General features: G+C 51.8%; 1 protein-coding gene across 1 annotated transcript in view; it reads right to left on the reverse strand.

Moving 5' to 3' along the window:
* Nucleotides 1-27936, reverse strand: part of RAB11FIP4 (RAB11 family interacting protein 4) — a 112315-nt gene that overhangs the window by 67266 nt on the left and 17113 nt on the right. Inside the window, exons 2-3 of the mRNA XM_082860048.1 lie at nucleotides 11626-11713; nucleotides 8852-8940 (exon numbers count right to left, since the gene is read on the reverse strand). Of these exons, the coding sequence (XP_082716174.1) occupies nucleotides 8852-8940; nucleotides 11626-11713 (177 nt within the window). The remainder of the gene's footprint in view (nucleotides 1-8851; nucleotides 8941-11625; nucleotides 11714-27936) is intronic.

A 27936-nucleotide genomic window follows, 5' to 3' on the forward strand; every position in this document is an offset into this window, starting at 1 on the left:
CTGTTCTGGCAAGACTGGAGGTTGACCAAGCTCCTTCTGCTTATGAGCAGAAGAGCCAGGTTGGGCTCAGGCTGACGCCCTCATTCCCAGCAAACCCCGGTTTGTTTTGGCCTCCGGGGACCCCTTAAGCATAACCTTGTCAAGAGCTTCTGGTTCCCGCGAGGTGAGTTGGGCAGGAGGGAGGGTAAGAGGGGCTGAGGGGAAAAAGGAAAACTGGATCCATATCTCACCACAGACATCAAAATTCACTCTGTGGATCAAAGCTTTAAACATGAAAACCAAATACATAAAATAAAAATAAAACAGAATGTAGTGTCACAGCCTTGGGTAGGAAAGTTTTCTAAGCAGTACACCAAAGGCAGAAGCCGCAACGGAAAAGACTGAGTTGGCTATAAAAACCTTTTAGATTTGCTGTCATAAACAAAGTTAAATGGCAACCACTCAACTCTGCCATTGTGATGGGAAAGCAGACACACAAGGTTGAGATGGGCGTGGCCATGTTCCAATAAAACTTTATTTACAAAAACAAGCTGCTAGATTTGGCCCATGGGAACTGTCGTTTGCCAACCTCTGGCTTGCTCTAAAACAATGAGTGCTTCTGTGGGGAACAATTTAGCTACAAGAGTGTTTAAAACACTGCTTTTGTTAATCCCCCGAAGTAGGTTAAGAAAAAAAAAAAATTATATATGTATATGACCAATAATAAGGAACCGGTAAATAAATGTGGTTGTCTTCTTGCAATGAAATATCATGCAGCTATTTAAATTTATGCAGAAGAAAAGAATATGGCTGCATTGTTATATAGATTAAGCAGGCTAGAAAATAGTTTGTAAATGAACTATTAGAACTAATAAGGGAGTTTAGTAAGGTCGTCATGACAAGATCAACACCAAAAATCAAAACGTCTCCTAGACACTTAGCCATAAACAATTAGAAAATATCATGGCAAAAAGATCCTACATGTAACAGTAACAGAAATTCTAAAATAGAGTCACCCTATGAAGAAATGTGCAAAACCTATTTGAGAAAATCATAACACTTTCCTGAAGGGCATAAAAGAAGGCCAGAAAAGATGAAGAGATTTACTATGTTCTCGGATGAGAGAATTCAATACTTTAAAAAGCCAGTTCCCTTCCACTGATGTACAAATTTCAAACAAAATCTCTAGCAGGATTTTAAATGAATTTCGACAAAAAAGAGTATTCTGGAAGAGAAAATATGTAAGGATAACAAAAAAATTTTTTAAAAATAAAGAATGATGAGGGAGGCTTTTTCTATCAGATATCACACTGTAAAGCAAGGGTAACTGAAACTGGCTTAGAAACAGGTAGACAAATAGATCAATACAACAGACCAGAGTCCAGAAAGAGACCCACGTAACACGGCAATTTAGCTCACGATAAAGGGGTGAGATTTCAAATAAGTGGAGAAAGAGGGACTATTCCACAGCAGGAATGTGAACAGCTGGCAACATGTGGAACATAAAAATGCCAGATATTATCCTCACCAAAACCAAAAATAAGCTTCTGGTGGGTCAAAGAGCTAAACATAAACACTTTTTGTCTAAAAGTATTTGAAAAACATATACAGGAGAATAGCATGTTTATAACCTTGAGGTGAAGAAGGCATCACATAATACACAAAACGTAAATGGCATAAAAGGACTGATAATGACGACATCCGAACTCTAAAATTCTATGCAATAAAAGACACCAAAACCAAAATTAAAATATAAGCAAAATGCATAGACTGACAGAATATATAGAGATTTTGTGTATATAGATTTCATATAAATCAATAAGGAAAAGACAACCCAGGGACTTCCCTGGCGGTCCAGTGGTTAGGGCTCTGCGCTTCCACTGCAGGGGGCACAGGTTCGATCCCTGGTCGGGGAATTAAGATCCCACACGCTGTGAGGCAAGGCCCCCAAAAAAAAGAAAAGAAAAAAAAAAAAAGGAAAAGACAACCCAACAGAAAATGAGCAAGGACTATAAAGAGGCAACTAACAAAAGAAGAAATCCACAGGCCCAGTGAACAGAAGGAAGGATGGTCTCCTTCACCATAAACGGCAACACAGATGAAAGTGAGAGTGAGTTTTCCTCCATCAGATTGGTGAGCGGGAGAAGGGAGGGGAGAGGAGTAGAAGGGGGGCCTGTAGGTAGATGGAGGACTTCCAGGACTGGCAAAGGGCTGAGAATCCAGGCACTCTCTCATCTACTGTTGGATGATACAATTGGTACCGTCTTTTTGGAAGAAAAATTTGGCCCCATCGATTAAAAAATAAAATCTGCATACCCTTCGATAGAGCAATTCCATTTCTAGATTTCAAATCCTAGAAATACTCAGAGAAACGATCTATGGCGGGTGGATAAGGATGTTCGCTATGGGCACTGTGCTGGGTGCGAAGGAGATGAACTCAGCTCGAGCTCTGCCACCACCAGGTGAAAATGGTGTCGCCGTGTGGGGAACATGGAGCTGTCCTGGAGGGTGAGGTTAAGGCAGGGATGACAGAGGGCACAGGGCCCCAGGGAAGCTCGGCACAGGTTTCACTCCAGGCTGGGGGCAGAGGGAACTAGAGAAGGCTTCCTGGAGGAGGAGGTACCTACTTAAGTCTTAAACGATGAGCAGAAGTTATCCCAGGGACAGTGGGTGGGAGGCCATCCCAGGAGAAAGAAGAACTTGTGCAAAGTCTGGGAGGCAAGAGAGAACAAGGTCTTTTCAGTAAATAAGGAGCAACTGGGTGTCACCAATTTCGGGGTGTGAGAAGTGCGGCAGTGAGAGGTGAGGCTGGAGAAGGGGTGGATTTTATCCCACTGGTGATGAGGGGGTCCCCGAAGTGGGGGTGGTGACAGCTCCTTAGGAAGATCCTGAGGCGACTGTGGGATGTGGGTCTGGAGAGAGAAAGGCCGGGGACGATGAGGGGCCAGGAGGCAGCAGAGGGAGAGGGGCGAGGGGTGAGTGGGGACCAGAGGACTCAGGCTGGCTGGATGTGGGGCGTCAAGGATGACTTTCTGGCTTAGGGGCTGGATGATGGTGACACCATTCGCTGGGATGGTGGTTACACAGGAGGAGCACCAGGTGGCCTGACACCCTATTCATTTTATGGGGTTCCCTATTAACCAGCCCACGTGGGAGGACGAACCAGGATCTCACATGAGGGCTTATGAGTCAGATTTCATCCCACTGCCCCCTTGCCTTTAAGGCCCGAGGGTGGAGCTCTCTGTGACTGCCCACGTCCCCACCCTACAGAGACCCCTACACCATAAGGTCTGGGAGCTGCACAAAGGGAGCGCAGTAGCAGCCCGCTAAGCGGGCCAGCCTCACGACGGACTCCGAGGGCGTTTCCTGAGACCTCAGCCTCGGGATGCCAACCCACGGACCCCTGCGACACCCAGCACCCCCTCTGACCAAACTCAAATCCACATGCATCAGAAAACTTGCCAACAGTTGGGTTTACCAAGCCCTTTTTGCGCCAGGGCGCAGCAGGCTCTAAGGACACAGGCAGGGTGACATCCAGTGAGTTCAAGAGCTGGTGGGACAGATGGCCAATAGGCACGAAAAGATGCTCTTCATTGCTAAGTATTCGAGAAATGCAAATCAAAAGTACAGTGAGGGCCTCCCTGGTGGCGCAGTGGTTGAGAGTCCGCCTGCCTGTGCAGGGGACACAGGTTCGAGCCCCGGTCCGGGAGGATCCCACATGCCGTGGAGCAACTGAGCCCATGAGCCACAACTACTGAGCCTGTGCATCTGGAGCCTGTGCTCTGCAACGAGAGGCCGCGATAGTGAGAGGCCCGCGCACCGCGATGAAGAGTGGCCCCTGCTCGCCGCAATCAGAGAAAGCCCTCGCACGGAATCGAAGACCCAACACAGCCAAAAATAAATAAATAAATAAATAAATAAATAAAACTACAGTGAGGTACCACCTCACACTGGTCAGAATGGCCATCATTAAAAAGTCTACAAATGATAAATGCTGGAGAGAGTGTGGAGAAAAGGGAACCCTCCTGCACTGTTGGTGGGAATGTAAATCAGTACAGCCACTATGGAGAACAGTATGGAGTTTCCTCAAAAAACTAAACATAGAGTTGCCCTATGATCCAGCAATCCCACTCCTGGGCATATACCCAGACAAAAGTATAATTCGAAAAGATACATGCAGCCCTATGTTCACAGCAGCACTCTTTACAATAGCCAAGACATGGAAACAACCTAAATGCCCATCAACAGATGAGTGGATAAAGAAGATGTGGTATACATCAACGATGGAATACTACTTAGCCAGAAAAAGAATGAAATAACGCCATTTGCAGCAACACACATGGACCTAGAGGTTATCATACTACGTGAAGGAAGTCAGAAAGAGAAAGACAAGTACCATATGATATCACTTACATGTGGAATCTAAAATATGACACAAATGAACCTAGCTATGAAACAGTGACAAACTCACAGACATAGAGAACAGAGTTGCGGTTGCCAAGGGGGAGGTGAGATGGGGGAGGGATGGATTGGGAGTTTGGGATTAGCAGATGCAAACTATTACATATAGGATGGATAAACAACAAGGTCCTACTGTAGAGCACAGGGAACTATATTCAATACCCTGTGATAAACCATAATGGAAAAGAATATGAAAAAGAATGTATACATATGTATATGTATAACTGAATCACTTTGCTGTACAGCAGGGAACACAACATTGTAAATCAACTATACTTCAATTAAAAAAAAAAAGAGCTGGTGGGATGCAGGTCCACCTAGACAGACTTGCACTGCCTGGAGAGCAGGCCCAGAGCGCCTGTGGTGATAGCTGGTGTGTGGGGGTTGGGTTCCAGGGGGCCCGGAAGAGGGGTGAATGGGGCGGGTGCCCTCAGGCTTCCAGGTTTGCATCTGTTTACCAACCAGCACCACAGAGTGTTTCACTACTTCACTACTTTAACTATGACCCTCTCGTCAAGTGTTGACGTCAGAGGTCCCTGCCCCACCCTGGGGGTGGGGGGAGGCATGCTCCTGTGGTCCCATCCTATGTCATCCTCGCTTGGTCCCAAATCACTCCTCCCCTAGCAGCACCTGGGAAGCCCAAGTAATGATCCAGGCTCCCTCTGGTTGGCTGGTCTCAAGCTGACCCCTAGGGGACAGCTGGGACACAGCAGGACCTGAGGGCTGGGCCTGCAGGATGAGGACACGCCCCAGGCCGGCCCCCTCAGCTCCCCCCAGCCTGAGGAGCTATGGTCTAGCCCCTCGTGGCCTTTAGCCAAATGGAACCCAGAGCTGCTCAGACGGTGCAGGAGCCTGAGCAGGGAGGGATTCATTCACACCACGGGGCCTCCAGGCCTTTTCAGCCCCTCACTGTGGGAGCCCACTGGTCTGGCAGGCTGGCTTTGCGCTCTGCCCCCTCAGCCCTCCCAGCACCGAGGAGCCTGTCGTGAGGAACAGAGCCCCAGCCCCCCACGCTGCCCACCGGGCGCTCACGGACAAGGCTGCCCAGCGTGTCCAGGGATCAACAGCCACCTCGCTGGGCTCCGACCACCCGAGCCACCTGTCAGGGCCAGACAGGTCGGGGGCAGAAAAGAGTTCACAAGGAGGGGCTTAACCTAAAAGTCCCGAGAGAGGAGATGAGGGGGGCACTGGGGTTGCTGGGATTCGACCGACCTGATCTTTCTGCTTTTCTGTAACCTCCACATGTTGCATTGTGGAGAAAACAATATTGCTTTAAAAAGAAGAACACTCTCGGGACTTCCCTGGTGGCACAGTGGTTAAGAATCCGCCTGCCAATGCAGGGGACACGGGTTCGAGTCCTGGTCCGGGAAGATCCCACATGCCGCGGAGCAACTAAGCCCGTGCGTCACAGCTACTGAGCCTGTGCTCTAGAGCCCGCGAGCCACAACTACTGAGCCCGTGTGCCACAACTACTGAGCCTGTGTGCCTAGAGCCTGTGCTCCGCAACAAGAGAAGCCACTGCAATGAGAAGCCTGCGCACCGCAAAGAAGAGTAGCCCCCACTCGCCGCAACTAGAGAAAGCCCGCGCGCAGCAACGAAGACCCAACGCAGCCAAAAAAAATAAATAAACAAAAAGAAGAGCGCTCTCTCAGAGGCCAACTCCTCCACGCCTACCTCTCCCCTTTTCTCCACCTGCCAGTGTGGCCGGCCTAGTGCGGAGGCCACGAAAGCAGCCCACAGCTGCAGGAACGGGACCCGGCCCTGGTACCGCTGGCTGGTGCGGAAGCCCGGCTAGGGCTCCACTCTGACCTCCAGCTCCTCACATGCAGGCCTTTATTTTGACGTGATTTTGAAACACCGGTAGCCAAGGGGAAAGATGCAGACTTCAGCACCATTTCTCACACGAATCCCTAAGACACGGCACCGGGAGGAAGGGGATTCTCACATATTAGCAGCCTGTTTTCTCACTGAATTTTCACAAGACGGGTATGGCGAGCCCTGTTTTACAGGCTCTGAGGAGTTGAGAGTAACGTGCCTGGGTTTTCAGGGCTCATCAGTGGCCAAAGCGGGGTATGGACCCAGTTCTGACTGGTCCCACAGCCCACCTCGTTACCCCATTTCCTGTTCAGTCCACGAGGGCCCCGCTCCAAGACTCCCAGGACACTCTCAGGGTTCGTCCTGCATTGGGGTCCTCTGCTCTGGTCCTGGTCCCATCAGTCAGGCCCAAATGCATCTTCACCCCACATCTGCTGCCCCTTGAGGCGGGCCTGGAGCCCTCACTGCTGGCCTCTGCACCTCTTGGAGCCCAGCTCTCTTCACTCATCCCTGAGGGCACGGCACCCTGGGGTCCAACCACCTGAGACCTATCTTGGAGGCCCTGGTACCCGGCTTGGGTCTCTGCCACCTTTGAGCCTTGGCCTTCTGTAACACCATTTTGCTGGGCAGCTCTGGGCATTAGGGCCCTGTCAAGCGGAAAAAAAAAAAAGCACAAAAAAAGTCAAGAATTATGTGTTTTTTTGGCTGCGCGATGGCGTGGCATGTGGGATCTTAGTTCCAAGACCAGGGATCAAACCTGCGCTCCCTGCAGTTGAAGCACGGAGCCTTAACCACTGGACCTCCAGGGAAGTCCCGAGAATTATGTTTTATTTGGCAGACTTACTGAGGACTTACGCCCAGGCAGATAGCTCTGAGGGACTGTTCCTAAGAGGTAAGGAAGGAGCCAGGACATACAGGAGTTTTGCAAAAAAAAAAACCAGGTAGTCAAAACATCAAAAGATTACTATTAATTTAAGAAAAACAGACATCTCAAGTTAATGAATTTAGCACTTTTCTCTGTACGGGAAGATGCAAGAGTCTGGGCTCATTGAAATCATTCCTTTATGCACCTTAGCTCTCTAGAGCCAGTACCCTGTTTTCTCCATCCTGAATCCCCTCAGGGGGCACCGTTTGAGGGCGGGGGGCAGCAGCTGCAGCGGCTGATGGCTTCATGGCCACAACATCCTTTGTTACTGATGTGGCAACCTACATTCTTTGTCCACAGCCCCCTGTAGGGACCCCCTCCCCCAGTCCCAGCCCTGAGCCCACCACCCAGCTGGATCCCAAGAAGTATGCCACTGGCCAGAGTGACCTCTGGGGTCCTGGGCCTCCTTCAGCTATAGAAAAGACTCATGTTTGGGGTCGGATGAGGCACCAGCCAGAGGGTGGGGAAGAGGTTTTGGAGCTAAGCCTGGATGACAAACCAAGACGATCCTCTTCCAGCCCTTCTGGCGGGCTGTCTCCGCCAGAAGGGACCCTAGAGACTGTCAGTACAGGCATCGTGAACTGTATTTGTCTGTAAGATGACTCTGCAAGTGTTTGGGAAAACGACAAAAGTTTCATAATAAACAAACCATTAGGTGATGATGACAGTAAGACAGAGCCATGGGGACTGCGGTCCTTGTCCCACTTCCTGGAACAGAGCTCCTAAAACCTTGGAACTTCCTGAGCGATAGGAGTGAACTTTATTATTCATAAGGAGTCCCTTTCAACCCCACCTGAGTTCATGCTAATGAGGTGACTCAGGTGGGATCCCCAGAGAGCCACAGGATGGGGCTGGTCACACCACAAAGACCAAACTGGTGATTTGAAGTGGGGAAATTTAAGCCCCACCCACGCCCACCTGCAGGAGGTGAGAGGGCTGCAGATGGGGTCATACAAACTCTAGAGCAACGAGACCCGGAGCTTCCGGGTTGGTGACGCACTGCCGTGCAGGGACGTGGTGCCCCTGGAGAGGGCCCCCGCCTCCCGGCCACATACCTTGTCCTGTGCGTCTTTCCTGAATTGTATCCCTTATAATAAAGCAATAATCATAAACAGTGTCTTCCTGAGTTCTGTGAGCTGTTCTAGTGAACTACGGAACCCGAGGGGGGTTGCGAGAACCCTGCATTCGTAGCTGGCCCCAGCAGAAGGCAGGTAGCCTGGGTGCCCCGTCTGTGGCAGCTCCCAAGCGGGGCTGAGGCTCTGGCCCCGGGGCCTGCACCACCTCTGGGCAGTCAGTGTCGGGAGTGGACTGGATTGCTGGACATCCAGCTGGTGTTGGAGAAAAGAGAAAGATTGTCTCCCTGCCTGCTGTTGACCTCGAGCCTGCCACCTTCCCTCTGGAGCTCAGCTTCTCCTCGGGACCTCAGAGCGGGGGAAGGTGCCCTGTGAGGACTCCCAGCCCCTACACCCTCTGCTGTGGCTTCCCAAGGGTCTGCACTGCTCCGGTTCCAAAATCTCTTTCTTGACTTTGAAGGCAAAGGGCCCTCAGCGGGGGCTCTGGGGTCTCCCTGACACCAAAAAGGTGAAGCAAAGGCAAGAAGACGGAAGACCAAGCAGGTAAGGCGGGCGGCTGGAGGCTCCCCATCCCTTCCGCGGTGGCCGCCCCTCTCACCTGCACCACGCAGTCTGGGATCTCCAGCGCACAGGGCAGTGTCCCAGCGCTCTCCACGGCCAGCACATCCTTCAGCAGCTCCTCACAGCCTGTGGATGGACAGACAGGCAGTGGAGGGTCAGAGCCTCAGCCCAGCCCGGCAGCTTTGCTTCTTTTTTTTTTTTTTTTTTTTTGCAGGATCTTAGTTCCCTGACCAGGGATCGAACTTGGGCCCTTGGCAGTGAACGCACAGAGTCTTAACCACTGGACTGCCAGGGAATTCCCTGGGCAGCTTTGCTTCTGATGAGTAAGCCTTGGGTGGGTAGGGCTGCAAGGAGGCAGAGGCCCCAAGTCTCCAAGAGACCAGCTGATCATTCAGAGGCAGAGATGGGGCACCCAGTCCTTAGAGAAGCCAGTCCAGGGCCAGGCAGAGGGAGCCGAGACAGGTCCTTGCCCTCCAGATGTTCTTCCACTGGGGCTAACAGCATCAGGGAACACACAGAAGACAGACTCCCAGTTGTGGTGGGGAGGCTGGGGCAAAGAGAATCCAGGAGGCCTTCCTGGAGGAGGGGATATAAGAACATACTCCCTGCCTGGCTCACAGGGACTCCAAACACACACAGTCCAGGGCTGCGAGGCTGAGGCCCTCTGCAACCCTGCAAACTCCAGAACATGGAAGGCCACCTTCAGGGTGGCGCTACTTGCTGCTGACTCATTACACAGCTGGCCTCCCTCCCCTGAACAAATGCCCCCAAATCGTAACGGACAAAGGAGGTGTGATATTGTGATTTATAAGAAAATACGTATTTGGCCTTCATTCACAGTTTGTAACTCACAGCTCCAAAAACCCTCAGAATTTCCTAAGTGTTGAGAGTGACAAAGGTATCTTTTTATGTTAATGAGGTGACTTGTGGACCCACCTAAGGATGGGGGCTGGTTGCCAAGAGAACCAACCAGGTGATTAGAGGGCTGGACCTTTCAGTCCCAACCTCTGACCTCTGACCTCCAGGGAGCGGTGAGGGCCTGGAGGTTGGATCAATCGTCAATGTCCAGTGATTTCATTGATCACGACTATGATGAAGGTGTCACAGAAACCCAAAAGGACCAGGTTCGGAGAGCTTCCGGGTTGGTGAACACATGGAGATTTGGGGAGAGTCGTGCCCTCCGAGAGAGCATGGCTGACCTGCACCTTTCCCTACACCTTGCCCCACGCACCGCTTCCACCTGCCTGTTCCTGAGTCGTATCCTTTTGCAATAAGCCGCTAATCTAGTGAGTAAAATGTTTCTGAGTTCCGTGAGCCGCTCCAGCAAATTAACCCAACCCAAGGAGGGGGTCGTGGGAACCTCTGACTTACAGCCGGTTGGTCAGAAGCATAGGTAACAGCCTGGGCTTGTGACGGGCGTCTGAAATGGGGGTGGGGAGACAGTCTTATAGGACTGAGCCCTTAACCTGTGGAATCTGACGCTACCTCCAGGTAGACGGTGTCAGAATTGAGCTGAATTCTCCTCGGACACCCTGCTGGTGTGAGAAAATTGTTTGTTGGCATGGGAGGAACCCCTCACCTCCACACATTGGAACTGGTCTCAGAACAGCAAACAGGAGGTCAGACCTGCAAAGCACCAGCACGGGGACATGCCGGGCACAGTTAGTGGCGGCCCTACTGAGTCAAGCAACCCCATTCAGAAACCTTTCCTGGGGCTGCCGTGCACAGTCCCCCCAACCTCTCTGCTCACTTCCTTTCGCCCCTCACTTCTATGCAAGGAATTCCTGCTTCCTTCCCACCCTCCCAGACTCTGAGGGACCCCAGAGGGAAGGCTTCGTGCTGCTCTGAGCCACACAGACAGGGAAACATGGCATCCTCCACAGATAACAGCAAGGCCCGGGGACTTGCAGACGTAAACTGTGTTCTCCTCACGGGCTGGTGAGCTGGACCACCCTCTCCAGATGAACTCTTCAGTAGCGAGTGGCCACACTCTGATTCCTGCAGGCGTCTCATAACTGCCTTGGAGTGGGGGGAAAACGAGAGGGATTTTTATATTCCCCCCTAAAGGGAAGACAGGAAGGAATTCGGAGGAGTTAGGAGGAGGGAGTGGGGAGGAAACAAGTGAAGGAAATTCAGAACAGAGGCAGGGAGATGAGGGGACCAGCTCTGAACTGTCCTCGTTCAAAACTGAAGCCTGTGCTTTGGGAAACTCCTCAGGCGTCTGATCATCCTTGAGGGAGATGAGTTCCCTCAGGAGATGGAGGGGGAGAGAGGAGAGGAGGGGAGGGGAGGGGAGGGGGGAGGAGAGGAGGGGAGGGGAGGGGAGGGGGGAGGAGAGGAGAGGAGGGGAGGGGAGGGGAGGGGGGAGGAGAGGAGAGGAGGGGAGGGGAGGGGAGGGGAGGGGAGGGGAGGGGAGGGGAGGGGAGAGGAGGGGAGGGGAGAGGAGGGGAGGGGAGGGGAGGGGAGGGGAGGGGAGGGGAGGGGAGGGGAGGGGAGGGGAGGGGGCCATTCTCGGGATGGGGACAGACAACAGGAAGGGTAGAAATGCCTGGCTGCAGGTGTGGGACCACATGACAGAGGTTCAGTGACACCCACAGCCCCTCACCAGCGGGCACAGCTGTGGGAGCCCAAGTCCCTTCCCCTTGGCCCCCCCTGGGGGAGTCAAAGGCAGAGCCTACTTCTGGAACCCATCCTGGGCTCCTGGGACCCCTGTAGGGGGGAATCTGAGCTGAAACCCAAGCCATGCCAGCCTCCCCAGCCAGACAGGATCCTGGGAGCCCCTAGGACCCCCCTCCCCCCAGAAGACCTCACCTTTCATGGCGAACACCCCTCGGCAAAAGTCCTTGAAGTTGATTCTCCCCAGGTCGTTGGGATCCAAATACTTCACCAGTTTTTCCACCTGTGGAAAGGAAGGAGGGACAGGTGTGAGGCTCCCAGAAATGCCCCCAGAGAGTTCACAGAGCTGGCCTGAGGCTGGCCAGGGAGGCCGGGAGGGAGGGAGGGTTTGTCACTTGAACCAAGGGGACGCCAGCAGTCCCCTTCCTAGCCCTTTCCCCCTCGGCGGGGTCAGCGCCAGCCCCAGACAGCGGTGGGGCCACTTTATTCTGAGGTCGACAGACACGAGTGAGGAAACTCACATCCATCACCGCAGTGCTCAGAACCCGGGTTTGTTTGGCCTGAGCTTCCGTCTCCAAGTTATTTCTCTAAGACTGGCACGTGGAAAACAAACACTGATTTTTTTAACTTAGCAGTTTCTTTCATACAAAAATAATACAAATTCACTGCAGAAACTCTAGAAAAGACAATGTATCAAAACCCTCCCCTTGGGCTTCCCTGGTGGCGCAGTGGTTAAGAATCGGCCTGCCAGTGCAGGGGACACGGGTTCGAGCCCTGGTCCGGGAAGATTCCACATGCCGCGGAGCAACTAAGCCCGTGCACCACAGCTACTGAGCCTGTGCTCTACAGCCCGTGAGCTGCAACTACTGAAGCCACAACTACTGAAGCCACAACTACTGAAGCCCGCGCACCTAGAGCCCGTGCTCTGCAGCAAGAGAAGCCACGACCACGAGAAGCCCGCACACCACAATGAAGAGTAGCCCCCGCTCACAGCAACTAGAGAAAGCCCGTGCACAGGAATGAAGACCCAATGCAGCCAAAAATAAAAACAAATAAATTAATGAATTGAAAACGAAAACCCTCCCCTTTCCCACTTTTCTTTAAAACACATAGTTCTAACCACTTTTTTTTTTTTCTAGTTCTGAGACACACTTGATCTACAGGGAGGAAATAATTATGTGACATACGTATCCATTATTTAAGAATTACAAATTACACATCAAGATTTAAGGCAAAGCCAATTATGGTCAAGATAGCAGCTACATCTGCAGAACTGTGCAGGAGGAAGACACCAGGGTCGTCTCTCTGTCTTGGTCTAGGGTCTGGTTACACAGTGAAAACTCGCTGAGCTGTCCGCTTGTGGCCAGTGCACTTTTCTGTCCTCTTTGTACCTTATACTTCCATAAAAAGTGTTAAAAAAATAAATGTGTAAATAGGTGTAGCCCAAAGGAATCTGCCGTTCCTGATGTTGGGAATTTTCTCCCCTACTTAACAGTATATCAGAAACACCTCCCCTCCTTGCCCAGAGGGGACCACTCACATTTTTAGTGGTTATAAATATTCTGCCCAGTAGCTATACCATAATTTACTTATTAACCACCCATAATAGCTGGGCATTTTGGTCATTTCCAACTTTTTGCTGTTACAACTCATCTTTGGGGGGTTCTACAGCTGTGCGAATGACCAATGGACTGCCTGGCCTTTGAGAACCTTGACTTCCTGTTGTCCCATATTCCACCTCAGCCACCCAGGCCCCTTGGCCACAGTGAGGACCCAGGCATCACCGTTGCTTGTCCCTCCTCCAACATCACTCACTCAAATGTCCTACTCCCTGACTGCGTACTTCCTCCCTTCCCACCGAACTCCTCAACATGGCCTACAACACCGTATATTTTCTGGCCCCTCCAGCCAAATCTCCTCCCACTGTTTCTGTCACTCACTGCATTCTAGCCACACTGGCCTTCAGTCAGCTCCTCAAGCAAGCCAAGCTCTTTTCTGCCTCAGGGCCTTTGCACATACTGTTCTCTATATCTCAAATGCTTGTCCTCCCCACTCATCATCTGGCAATGTCTGTTTATCCCACAGGTCTCCATTTATACCTCTATGAAATGTTTCTCCCGGACAAGCCTGTCCTGCCCATCTAATTAGGGCCTACCCCACTGTTACCCTGCCTTGTAGCACCCTATACTTTTCTTTCAGAACCATTTGTTGCAATATGTAATTATATGTTTATGTGATAATTTTATTAATTTGTAGCTTCCCCCCTACCCCTCTAGAAAGTAAGCTCCTTGAGATCAAGGATCATGTTTATTTTGACCACCACTGTATACCTCGTAGCTCCCACCATTACTGGCATATAATAGAAGCTTCATAAATATTTGGTGAATAAATGAAAAGAAATGGTTCTACAAGACATCTAAGTTTTTAAGCCTTTTGATAACAGTTGCCAAATTGTTCTCTGTAAGGATGTCTCAATTTAGCCTTTGATCAGAGCATCTGACTTCAAACTTGTGAGCTCTGGGTATTTTTTCCTAGTTTTTGTCAATGGCCGATTTTGTCAGAACCCGTTTTTTCCCCCTGAGAGTTCCAATACCTGAAATGCAGCCTCTTGATATTTCTTCCAGAAGCCCACTTCTAAATCAACCTGTAATCTAGTGGCAGCCCCTCTACAGCACACCTGCAAGCATTCGTTTACTTATTTATTCAATAAGGACGACCGGATACCGCCTGTAAGCCGGGCACTCTGCTGGGGGGCGATGGGAGCTGCTGGCCCCTCTGGCTAATCACACACGGTCACGTGGACACACACGTGCACGCACTCTCACATGCTGGTGGCCAGGCACCTTTCCCCTCCCCCCCGTAATCACCATCAGTATCTAAAGCACAGTCGGGCAAGGATGAGCTCTTTCCCGGACTCCTTTGGGGCTGGGTTGCAGGTGGAGGGTATGAAAGCACTTTGGAAACTGTACACATAGCATGTAGGGAAAGGATTACCGTCACTGTTGTTATTGTTAATACTGTCACGGCAGACACCCTCCAGCCCACCATACCGCCCACCACATTCTCCGAAGCCCAAGCCATCCTGGGGGATTCACCTATCCACAAGGACCACGTTTCTTGCACGCCCACAGTACACTTTTCTAGTGCGGCAGTTGCAGGGGTCTGAAGCCCGCTCCAATTATGGGGACACACCCAGTGGGGTTTGGAAGATGAGTGAGCAAGGGAAGACCCCACACAAGCAGCCCTCCTCCCTCCCTGACCCTGGTGGCCCTGAGCTTGTACCTCTGTCCCAGCTGACCCTGCTTTTCCACTCGGCTGTGACTCTGGGGGTGAGGGGTGGGCAGAGGCTGTGCATCGTCTCTGTGTGACCCCCCTGAACCTGGCACCTAGCAGGCCCTTGGGAAAGGCTGGAAGAATTCCAGAGAAGGAGGAAGGTGGCTTTCTGCCAGCTCCCGCCCTGGCCGGCATCTCCTCAGCTTTGCAGCTGTCCCCACACTCCCAGCCAGGCAGCCTCTGACACTGCCAGGCAATGATGTGGCTTCTGAGAATAGAAATGCCCAGGTGCCACCTTCAGGGCCGCGGGGAACCCACCCACCCTCCCAGCTGGTGCCCCGCCTCCTCTCCTCCTGCCCTCTCATCAGCGGCATTCTACGCGGTCTATGAATGCAGGGATGGGCTGGGGCTCCCGGTGCGCACCCCTACAGTCCTCTCCAAGGTTGGGGTTATGCTTTAATTATCTCTGATGGGAAGCAAAAGGGCAGAGTCGTCACCGAGTGTTGAATGGCCCAACCTCAGATCCACGAAAGGGGCAGCAGGCTGTGGATTCAGATTCAGATTCTGTACTCCATGGAGTCCATAGCTCCCCAGGGCTGGGAGACACTGGTGGGGCCAGGCTATCTGTCCCCCTGCCTCCAGGGAAAGCCAGCCTGGAGCAGAGGTGCCAGGGTGCTCGATGACAGGCAGATAGATGGGGTCCTGGGGACCACTGCAAAGTCCCTGGAACACCGCTGAGCGGTGGGTCCAGGGCTCCCACAGGGCTCTTCAAAGAGTGAAGGTCCAAGCAAGCAGTGGGTATGAAGGTGCCACACCAACCATTATACAGCCCTGCAGGAAACAGGCAGGGCTCACCGAGGGCTCGTCATGAACTCTGGCTGGACTAGCCTCAGTTTTTTCTTTTTTCGGTCCGCGCCGGGCAGCTTGCAGGATCTCAGCTCCCCAACCAGGGACTGAACCTGGGCCCTCGGCAACGAAAGTGCGGAGTCCTAACACTGGACCGCCAGGCAAGTCCCTGGACTCATCTCATCTGATCCTCACACCAGCCTTAATAGCAGCTACTTCACAGTTGAGGAAACTGAGGCTCAGACATTTAGAGAGGTTACGACACTTAGAGCAGCGGTCCCCAGCCCTTTTGGCACCAGGGACCGGTTTCGTGGAAGACAATTTTCCCCACGGACGGGGCTGGGGGATGGGTATACAGGCAGTAATGTGACCAATGGGGAGCAACGGGGAGCGGCAGATGAAGCTTCGCTCGCTGGCCTCCTGCTGCGCGGTCTGGTGCTGGTCCGCGGACCGGGGGTTGGGGACCCCGACCCCAGACTCAGAGAATCCCTGTAGTGATAACTCTTCCATGACCCCCAAGCCCTGCTGACCCGAGTTATCAGCCTCTGCACCCTACTGCCTTCCACAGAGGCAGGCTCTTGCCAGGTTGCACCAAAGTATGTTTCAATCCCCGCCCCGCTCCGTCCTCTTGTACATGGAGTAGCATTACCCGCTAGGGCTGGGACCCCTCACCTTGATCACCAAGAGCGTCAACCTTCCTGGACACTGGATAAACTTCTGCTGGTACCCCCGAGGGCAGGGGTGCGCTCAGCTGACGCAGCCCTTGATTCGGCAGACGGGGAAGCCAAGTCGAGGGGAGGGGGAGGGCTTGCTCGAGGTCACCCGCGGGCTGGGGGAGCCGGGCGCACACACCACGCAGGGCTGGGCTGCGCTGGGGGCGCGCCGGGCTCCCAGGCGGGAGGGCTGGGCGCACTGGGCCTGCCAGGGGCAGCGGAAGCAGCTGTTGTTGCTGGAGCTCACACAGCTGGGCCGCTGACCTGGTTGCCAGGGAAACTGGTTGTTTCCCTGGCAGTAAAATATTGATCCTCCTTTTTCAGGCCACACAATTAGCAGGCTTCCCCTTCTATTTCGGTTGCCTTTCTCTTCAGGCTGATTCTTTTCCCCACTCATTCCCCCGAGGTCACACCTCTTCTAGCTCAGACCAGACGATGTTCAGAGCTTCACGGCCACTGAACTCTGACTGATCACCAGCCAGATCCTCCCTGAGTGTGGGCCCGGCCACCCACGCCTCTCCAATTTCTTTTTTTTTTTTTTTTTCTAATTTTTATTTATTTATTTTTGGCTGCGTTGGGTCTTCGTTCCGGCGCGTGGGCTTTCTCTAGTTTCGGTGAGCGGGGGCTACTCTTCGTTGCAATGCGCGGGCTTCTCATTGCGGTGGCTTCTCTTCTTACGGGCTCTAGGCACGCGGGCTTCAGTAGTTGTGGCTCGTGGGCTCTAGAGCACAGGCTCAGCAGTAGTGGCGCACGGGCTTAGCTGCTCTGTGGCATGTGGCATCTTCCTGGCCCAGGGCTCGAACCCGTATCCCCTGCACTGGCAGGTGGATTTTTAACCACTGCGCCACTAGGGAAGTCCCCGTCTCCCCAATTTTGACACGTGCAAGCCAGACGGACTCAAGTGAGCTATTGTCTGAACAAGGGAGATAAGCTGGCTCAGTCTGCAGGTCTAATAAAGATTAGCCATTAAATTATTAATCAAACAAATGCTTAGTAACTCCTCTTTGATGCCAGGCCTGCGCTAAGCACTGTATACATACAAACTCAACGAAGCCTCACAACCACCTCAGAAGACACCATTATTATTCCCCTCGCACAGGTGAGGGCACTGATGCTCAGGAAGGCCAAGTCAGGGTCAAGGGTCAAGGTCACACAGCTAGTAAGTGGCAGAGCTGGGATTTGAACACAGGCTGCCTGGCTCCAGAGTTTGTGCTCTTAACCAATAATTACTATTATTTCTACTAATATAATGATAATCACTATTATTATCCCAAGTTTGGGGCTTGCTCTGACCGGAGAAAGGATAAACTTGTATTCTGCTCTATCTCTGTTTTTCTGCCTGTGCCACCTGGCATATGGGATCTTAGTTCCCCAACCAGGGCTCGAACCCAGGCCCACAGTAGTGAAAGCGCAGAGCCTTAACCAGGGAATTCCCAATTCTGCTGTCTTTTCACCTAGAAAAACTGAGTCCAAAGAGCCTTTGTTTCAGAATTTGAATATTTAGGGAATTCCCTGGCAATCCGGGGGTTAGGACTCCACGCTTTCACTGCCGTGGGCCCGGGTTCAATCCTTGGTTCGGGAACTAAGAACCCAGAGGCCACGCAGCGCAGCCAACAAAAAAAAAAAGAAAGGTTTTTTAGCGCAGTGGCAAAAAAATTTGAATGTTTAAAGGAAAAAGTGTAATTTCAAATGCTGTATTGCTAAAGCTCAAGTCTCCAACTAGCGTCCCAGATGAGGCCTGTAGACAGACTTAAATATTTAACATGAACTGCCAAGCTCCAAGAAGCTTCTGGTGCAGGTTAAGATGGAGTCAGTCACACTACACTCCGTCTCTTTCACTGATTATAGCTAAAAACTCTGGACAGGATACATAAAGCAACTATACAAGGACTCTGCAAAGTAAATCATAGCAGGCAAACTGGGAGAAAAGTTAAAACTTGAAGTAAACAACAACAAAACCCAAAAACAAACTAAAAACCTTGAAGTAAGATGAATGTGGTGGCAAGTCCCCTGATTTATTTTTTCTCACATATTTTCCAGCCTAGACTCAGGTAGCTCAAACCACAGAACTGCGCAGCAGATACGAACAGAAAAAGCTCCAAAAGAAACCCTCTCTTTTAGTTTTTTTGGCCTCACTGCGCAACATGCAGGATCTTAGTTTCCCGACTAGGGATCAAACCCGTGCCCCCTGCAGTGGAAATGCGGAGTCCTGACCACTGGACCGCTAGGGAATTCCCCGAAACGCTCTCTTTTTGATGTGAGGTCAGGAAAGGGGGCCCTTCTGGGACAGAGAGAGTGGGAGAAATGCCGTTTTTGTTTCTGTTTTTGTTTTTAATTCCATTTTCCAGCCCCACCCCAAGCTGCAGTCTCAGAGGTGGGTGGTAGCAGCAGCTACAGCAGCCAGGAAGGCACCTAAAACTTGGAGAGGAGGAAAATCTTTCTCTGTGGAATGATACACTTGGAAAAACGGTCCCTGTGGTCAAAATGGGGAGGGGGAATTCCTGTTACACGTTTCTCTCTTTTTCCTCTCACCAATGCATCCTGCAGGTAGACCAGTCATGGAAGGTGTGAAACAGCACAGGGTGGCCAAGACCTCAGATTTCTAACCAAAGGACCAGGAAGAGGGGCTCCTGGGAGCTTGTGGGGGGCAAGGATCACAGAGAAGAGAGAGTTTGAGATTAGGATCCGATAAGTTGTACTTGAAGTCCTGGGCCCACTCCTGAGCTGCATATACATGGAAGTAACCCAAAATAGTGTGCCAAAGGCTTTGAGAACTGAACTACAGAGTAGACAGTGAACAGACCGGCCCCAGGAGAGTGCACACTTGAGGTGGACCCAAAGAGCACTTCAAAGCCTTTGAGAACTAAACTGACTGAGCAGCTCAGAGGGCAGGTTGGGATCTGAGGTTTCAACCTAACTGGGTTGATTTCCTGATTAAAAACAAACAAACAAAACTTAATATTCTTCAGAGTATTTTTAACAGGACCCAGAGTCTCATAACATAATATTCAGAATGTCCAGGACACAATCCAAAATTACTCGACATGCAAAGAGACAGGAAAACCTCAGCAATGCACAAGAGAAAAGATAATAAATACCAACCCCAAGACGACCCAGATGTTACCATTAGTAGATGGAGACTTTAAAGCAATTATAACCATATTCCATGAAGGAAGGGTGAACACTCTTAAAACAAATGGAAATATAGAAATTCTCAGCAGAAAAATAGAAGCTATGGAAAAGAACTGAATGGAAATTTTGGAATGCAAAAATACAATAACTGAAATATTTAAAATTCACTAGATGGGATCAGTAACAGAATGGAGATGACAGAAAAAACAGTTGGTGAACTTGAAAACAGTGCAGTAGAAATGATCTAATCTGAGCAAGGAAAATTACCAAAGATTAAGAGGAACATTATATAAGAGGGTCAACTCACTAAGAAGATATAACAATCCTAAATGTGCACGTACCTAACAACAGAGCTTCAAAACGCATGAAGCAACAACTAACAGAACTGAAAAGAGAAACAGACAAATTGACAATTATCATTGGAGACTTTAGCACTTCTCTTCAGTCATCAATAAAACTAGTTAGATTGAAAATCAACAAGGATATAAAAGAACTGAACAACACCATTAACCAGTTTAACCTAATTGACATTTATAGAACTCTCAGTTAATAACAGTAGAATACATATTATTTTCATGTGCGCATGGAACAGTCACCAAGATAGATCATATCCTGGGGCCATTAAACAAAACTTAACAAATTTAAAAGAACTGAAATCATATAAAGTGTGTGCTCTGACCATATTGAGCACATACTCAATGTGTGCATCGAGCATCTTTATGCCTATCACCTTGAACTCTTCATCAGGTAGACTGCTTATCTCCACTTCACTTGGTTCTTCTTCTGGGGCTTTATCTTGTTCCTTCATTTGGAATATATTCCTCAGTTGCCTTATTTTGCCTAATTCTCTTTTTATTTCTATGTACTAGGTAGGTCAGTTACATTTCCTGACCTTGGAGAACTAGCCTTATGTAGGAGATGTCTTATGGGGCCCAGCAGTGCACTCCCCTCTGGTCACCACAGCTGTATACTCTAGGGGTGCCCCCTGTGTGGGCTGCACAGTCCCTTCTATTGCGGTGGGCTGACTACTGTGTACACACTGGTAGGTATGGCTGGCTTCCACCCCAATTGGTTGCCAGGCCCTACCTAGTGTGGAGGCTGCTGGCCACTGGTGGGCATGGCTGGATGCAGAGCACAGGGTTATGGGCTAGTACCAGCCCACTGGTTGGTGGAGCCAGGTCCTGGGGTCATTGGTGGGGGGCCAGGAGTCCTGGAGCTGGTATCAGTCTGCTGGTGGGCAGGGCTGGGTCCCTACAACTAGCTTTGGGGTCCTGGAGGTCCTAGGGCTACTGCTAGCCTACTGGTGGGGAGGGCCAGGTCCCAGGGTGCCTGGGAGGCTCAGGGTGCCTACAGCAGCTAGCCTGCTGGGGGGTAGGGCTGTGTCCCCCGCCTAGCTACCTGCTTAGCCTAGGGTGGTCCCAGGACTGGTGCTGACCAGCTGGTGGGCGTGGCCGGCTCTCAGGGCTGACAAGCAGGAGGGAGGACTCCAGCACGGCACCTGTCAGCACCAGTGTCCACATGGTAGAATGAGCTCCCAAAGATGGCTGCTGCCAGTGTCTGTGTCCCCAGGGTGAGTCCCAGTTGCCTCCTGCCTCTCTGGGAGGCTCCCCAAGATCAGCAAGTGGGTCTGACCCAGTCTCCTGTCAAATGACCGCTTCCGTCTGGGGTCTTGGTGTGAGATTTTGTGTGCGCCCTTAAGGGCGGAGTCTCTACTTCCTACAGCCGTCTGGCTCTCCTAGAAGCAAGCCCTGCTACCCTTCAAAGCCAAACATTCTGGGGGCTCATCTTTCAGATGCAGGACCCACAGGCTGGGGAGCCCAGTGTGGGCTCAGACCCATCGATCCTTGGGCAGAACCTCTGCATTTATGATTATCCTCCTGTGTGTGGGCCACCTACACGGGAGTGTGGGTTTTGACTCTACTGCGTCTCCACCCCTCCTGTCCGTCTTGCTGTGGTTCCTTCTTTACATCTTCAGTAGTAGATCTTTTCTGCTAGTTTTCAGGTCATTCTTATTGATAGTTGTGCTGTAAATAGTTGTGATTTTGGTGTGCCCATGGGAGGAGGTAAGCTCAGGGTCTTCCTACTCTGCCACCTTGGCCCAAACCTCTCCGTCTTACAGATTTTAAAATTAATAGGTTAATAAGTACAGAGGATTTTTAGGGGAGTGGAAATACTCTGTATGATATTACAGTTGACCCTTGAACAACACGGGTTTGAACAGCATGGGTCCACTTATATGTGGATTTTTTTTCCAATAAATTACATACAGTACTGTATGATCTGTGGTTAGTTGAATCTGTGGATGCAGAACCACAAATACAGAGGGAACACGGATACAGAGGGCCAACTGTGGGACTTGAGCATCTGAGGATTTTGGTATCCACGCGGGTCCTAGAACCAATCCCCCAGGGATACTGAGGGACCACTGTTTAATGATGGGCATATGTCATTACACGTTTGTGCAAACCCGCAGAATATACAATATATATTTGTATATTATTTATATACATAAGTAAATTTATTTATATATGAATGATACAACACAGCCAAAACCAAGTGGGGTTTATCCCCCAAGGCTGGTTCAACATTTCAACGTCAACCGATGGAATCGAAAGATGACTAAAGAAAAAAAACATACGATCATTTCAATCGATGCAGACGAAGCAACTGACAAATCTGACATCCATGCATGATAAAAACTCTCAGCGAACTCAGAATTGAAGGGACCTTCCTTATTCCAGAGGAAGGAGAACTGATGTTCACACACGAAAAACTATACACGAATGTCTATGACAGCATTATACACAGTCGCCAAAACCTGGAAATATCTCAAATGTCCTCCGACAGTGAACGGATAAGCAAACTGTTCTGTAATAAAAAGGAACAACTGATAACAGATGGATGAATCTCAAACGCATTATGCTGGGCCAGAGACGCCAGTCTCAAAAGGTTACATATGACGATTCCACTGACGCAGAAAGGCAAAACTATAAAGACTGAGAACAGGTCAGCGGCTGTCAAGGGTAAGGAGGGGAGAGTTTGAATACAAAGGGGCAGCACCAGGGAATCTGGGGGGTGAACTCTCCTGTACCCTGATTGTGGTGGTGGTTACAGGAATCTATGCAAATATTAAAACTCATGGAATCATATGTCCCCTCCCCCAACAAAAAGTGAAATTTACTATTTGTAAAGCTAAAATTTTAAAAATTTAATTTATTTTTTTATTTTTTGGCTGCACCGCACGGCATGTGGGATCTTAGTTCCCCGACCAGGGATCGAAACTGCACCCCTTCACTGGAAGGCAAAGTCTTAACCACTGGACCGCCAGGGATGTCCTAAAAAATATATATATTTTAAAATAAATTTATTTATTTTTGGCTGCATTGGGTCTTCATTGCTGCGTGCGGGCTTTCTCTAGTTGCAGAGAGTGGGGGCTACTCTTCGTTGCGGTGCACGGGCTTCTCCTTGCAGTGGCTTCTCTTGTTGCAGAGCAAGGGGTCTAGGCGCGTGGGCTTCAGTAGCTGTGGTTCGCGGGCTCAGTAGTTGTGGCGCACGAGCTCTAGAGCACAGGCTCAGTAGCTGTGGTACACGGGCATAGTTGCTCCGCGGCATGTGGGATCTTCCCGGACCAGGGCTTGAACCCGTGTCCCCTGAATTGGCAGGCGGATTCTTAACCACTGCACCACCAGGGAAGTCCTAAAATATATATATATTTTTTTTAATCAAGGAAACTGCACACACAGAGTGGGGTATCTGACTTTTCTTGAAGATTTGGAAACTTCCCCACAGCAACAGGCCTCTGCTCTGCTCCCCAGTATGCCACAGTAACCCCCAAACCCCAAGTTCCTACCCCTAGTCCCCCCCACCCCCCAGGCTGCTTCCCTTCCTGGGCCCGTGGGCATCCTGGGAAGTCCTGCTGCCCTAGGGGGACCCCCAGCTGGGCTGAGCCCCTGAAGTTTTCTGCACCAGCAAAAGGAGTTCCAGGGATGGGCTTGGGGGAGGGCAGAGTTGATACTCCCCAGCATAAAAAAGCAGCAGCAAAGGAAGGCAGGCAGGTAAAGAGGGGAGGCGCAGGCCCCTGGAGGGTCAGGGTTCCTTGAGACTCCCTGGGCCAGACCAGGAAGTGCTTTCAGTTCTGGCAGGAGCCCTGCCACCACCACTGGGAATCCTGTGTCCCACACAGAGCTTAGACTGCCTTCAAAGTGCTTCTGGGGAGGAGGCCCCCTGGAGGGGCTGAGGCAGCTGGTGGAGCTGAGACCCACTGGGGTAAGGAACATGGACGGGGGCATCCTGAATCCCAGGATTAGCTGGACGGTATTCCGCTGGGAGGGGACTGGTGGGGAAGGACATGGCCGGCTGCAAAGGGAGCAGAGTGGAGAGAGGGGTTCCAGTCAAGGCGAGTTCCGGCGTGTGGGAGGCAAGGTGGGGTGAGCATATGGGAAGCGGGGTGTCATCAAGAATGAGGCCAGGGAGAGAGGGAACAGGGTCTGAAGGAGAAGGGCTTGGAAGCCACGCCGGGGAGGCTGCACTTTATGCCCGAGGTCTGGAGGCACAGACACAGCAGTGACAGTCACAAGCACGTAGCTCCCAGCTGAGGAGCGCTTCCTAGGTGTCAGGCGTCCGGATGGAAAGAGCTGGGTCACTTCCAGCTCCTTCCCACCGCCCCAGGGGTTCCTGTCCTCCCCTCCTGGCCTCAGGGCCACGTGCTCAGGGCTGCTTGTTTATCCACTTTCCCAGGCGGCCCAGCTGCCTGACAGTCAGGGCACACAATGGGGCCCTGTATTCTGGAGTCCCTACCCCCATCCCCAAGGGACAAAGGGCACACGGGGAGGGGAGGCAGCCACCTGCCCTCTCCATTAACTCTCAGGAGCGGGGGAGGGAGGGGAGGGAAGTCAGGCCAGAGTTTCAGCAAAACCAGCTGGAGACAAGGACAGGGAGGGCTTCCCAAGTGGTCCTGCCAGGCCCTGCTTCTCTGGACCCAGCTGCAGACCACCCCCAGCCCCCAGAAGCCCACTCTCCCCCCGGGAAGCGCTGTCCCACGCAACCCGCCAGACTTGCCCTGACTGGGCCACAGGTGGGTGGGGAAAAGCACCTTGTACGAAGCATCCTGAGGAGTCAGGAGCTGGGGGCTTAGGGTCAGCTCTGTAGTTCGTGGGGCCAGTGCAAATGGAGACACCAGGCCCCTCGTTCAAAATTCATTTGCAATTTCAAGACGGTGACCGCAGGGCATTAAGCCCCGAGTGACTGCACAGGTTACTCGCCAGTAAAGCCGGTTCCGCGGGGGCTTCAGTACGTCCCCATGGTGTGACCTTGAGACCTCAGCCTGCACGTCTACAGTGCACTCCTGACCAGCCCACAGGACTATTGTGAGGCTCGAGTGAGACTGTGGCTCAGAAAAGGACCCAATAGAGTGTAGAGCGCCATGGAAGTGTCCCCTGCGGAGGGGCCTAAAGAGGGGCGTGGCGGTGAGCCTCCCCCTGGCAGCGGCAGGGAGAGGCCAGCCAGCCAGCAGGGAGGCTGAGCGGTGGCCTGCAGTGAGGGTGAAGGTGGTAAAGTAGGGCGGCTCCAAGCCCCTTTGCGAGTCTCAGGGATGCTGTGCTTCCCTGGCCCTCAGTTCTGTACCAGCTCTGCCATCAATGATCTCACAGAGTGGTCTTGGAGAGACCCCTCCCTCTCTGGGCCTCAGTTTCCCCATTTGGAAAATAAGGGCATTGGAGCCATTAATACTGAAGGTCTCTTCCGCTCTGAAGTCTGTAGGATTGTAATGTTTTCCCAGGGAAGTCTGGGGGTGGGCAAGGGGTTAGGCGGATAAAGAGAAGAAAATCAGAGAACTAGATGAAGTAAAGGGCTGGAAGCAAATGTCTCCATCCAAGGCAGCTTCGCGAGGGACCCGGTACATAAATGGCGTGGGAACCCTGGAGTGTGCCCCTGGGGGATTACTCAACTGCTCTGACCCTTTTACTTCCCCTCTTCTATAAAGTCAAGAAATTATGACAAGGGGCTTCCCTGGAGGCACAGTGGTTAAGAATCCGCCTGCCAGTGCAGGGGACAAGGATTCGAGCCCTGGTCTGGGAAGATCCCACATGCCGCGGAGCAACTAAGCCCGTGCACCACAACTACTGAGCCTGTGCTCTAGAGCCTGCGAGCCACAGCTACTGAAGCCTGAGCGCCTAGAACCCGAGCTCCGCAACAAAAGCCACCGCAACGAGAAGCCTGCGCACCGCAATGAAGAGTAGTCCCCGCTCGCCACAACTAGAGAAAGTCCACACGCAGCAACAAAGACAAAACACAGCCAAAAATAAAATAAAATAATTAAAAAAAAGAAAAAAGAAATTATGACAAGGACTGAAGCAGATCTTGTTGGTCACCTCTATGCTGCCCCTCCTCTTCTCCCTCCCCTTTGGGCAGCCCTGATGTGGCTGAGATGAACAGTTGCCTTGGGGCACCTCAACCCCAGGGCACAAGTCCTTATTGGACCAAGCCAGTCAGGTGGGCTCAGCCCCCTTGCCAGTGATTGGTTTAGGCAAAAGCATGTTGTACATTTCTGGCCAATGAGACATGAGGAAACATCTGCAGGAGGCTTCTGAGAGAGGTTTTCTTTGATGATGGGAAAAAGAAAAGACAACTCACACGAAGGGCTCCCCGCCCTTGACCTCTTGGAGAGGAGACGCCACCCTGGGCCTCCCTGTGGGAGCTGATGGAATGGGGCTGGGTCCTGGATGGTGCCTCTGAGGCTCTGAAGGAACTAGCCCTGGAGCTGCCCTAACACTGGGCCCAAGGGTTTGGACAAAGAATACATTTCCTCAGCATATAAGCCATTTTGCATTGGTTCCTGGTTCTTAAAGCGGTGGGCTCGGCGGGTGGGGGGTGCTGACAGATGAAGGACCCCTCGTTTAGGAGCAGCAGGGGTTAAAGGTGGTGGTGGGAGGGTGGCTGCGTGAGCGAAGCGCTCGGCGCACAACCGAGAGGGGCCATGGGGTTGGGGTGCCTCTGGCCAGGTGGCCAGGAGGGCCAGTCACATGGTACCCAGGCCACCACCTCCAGGGCTGAAAATGCCCTCCTTTATGAGACCCCCAGTGTGTCCCACTGTCACCAGGCGGCCCCTCATCCACAGCCTGGCTTCTGCTGACCAGAGACCCTTAGGCCACCCAAGAGGGCTTTGTTCGGTGTCTGCATAGGAATGAATGGGTTAGAAGCCCAGGTGGTCTCTGAGGTAAACTGGCCTGTGCATCCGTCTGTCCCTCTGTCCATGCCTTCAGCAAATGTCTCCGCGGCTCCCCAACACGACTGTCCTGTGGGGAGACAGACCAGCTCCCAGGAGGCTCCCAGGAAAGGGACAGCTGTCCTGATATATTTTTGAGTGAAATAAAAATAGCCTAGGGAACAGCACAAAAGTGTGTAGATGACTGTTAACACTGCCACAAGCCCAGGGGCAGTCTAATGTCACCTCCTCCATTTACCAGCTGTGTGACCAAGGGTGACTGACTCAGCCTCTCTGAGCAATAGCATCTGCCTCGCGGGATGTTAGGATTTAAAGGGAAAAACAGCGAGACTTAGCCTGGAACCTGGCACAGGGCAAACTCTAGATAAATGGGTGTGTTCCAGGCACACTGTGCCCGGAGGCTGGTCACGAAGCGGTAAACACAGGTTACCTCCTTCCGCTGGGATGGTAGTCCTTTCACCTCTTCTTTCCACATTCTTTAATTGGTTGAATTTTTTTAATGAATTGGGGACTTCCCTGGCGGTGCAGTGGTTAAACCCAGTGCCATGCTTCCTCTTCTAAATGTCCCTAAAGCGACAGAGGGTCCATAAAAATAACCTCCCTGTATAAAGGGCTTAGGATGCAGCAGGCACTCAGAGCTCTGCCTCATTCTTTCATTCCCTGCTCACAATACCCCTATGAGGACAGCATCACTGCACCCCCATTTCCCAGATGAGGCTAAAAAGCTCAGAGACCTATCCCAGGTCATAGAGCCAGCAAGTCGGAAAGCTGGGAGCTGACCTCTGGCCTATCCAGCCCAGAACCTGAGTCCTTGACCACAAAATCCTCCTGTCCCGCAAACCCTCATCAGGCAGCCTTGCTTCCAAGTCACACGATTTCAGGGAGGAGCTCAGGAGGAGCCGGAGCTCCTGGGCACTGGGCCGGCCCCCTCCCCTTGCACTTCCTTTATTCACTCCCTCAGTCGTTCAGGTAACACCCACTGTGCCCTTGTTACGGGCCACATGCTGGGCTGGGTGCTGGGGACAGAGCAGTGCACGAACCCAGCTCTGGTCCTCGCATTCTGTCTCCCAAGAGAACCACAGAAACAAACGCTCCTCACGCGTGGTCCCACTGCCTGCTGTTTCTCTCTGCCCAACGTCACGTTGCCAGGTGCACCCTGGTTTCCTTTGGGGAACTACCCCTCCCCATTCCAGGGAGTTTGGGTGGCCCGCCTCTGGGGATGGGCACCTGACCAGGCCTGGCCTGTCAGAGATTCCCCGCTTCCAAGCATAATTCTTTGCCTCAACTGGGAAAAGAGCAAACATCATTAAAACATTTAAT

The sequence above is a fragment of the Leucopleurus acutus genome, assembly GCF_964270905.1.
Source record: "Leucopleurus acutus genome assembly, chromosome: 19".
In the NCBI taxonomy this organism is placed as follows: domain Eukaryota; kingdom Metazoa; phylum Chordata; class Mammalia; order Artiodactyla; family Delphinidae; genus Leucopleurus; species Leucopleurus acutus.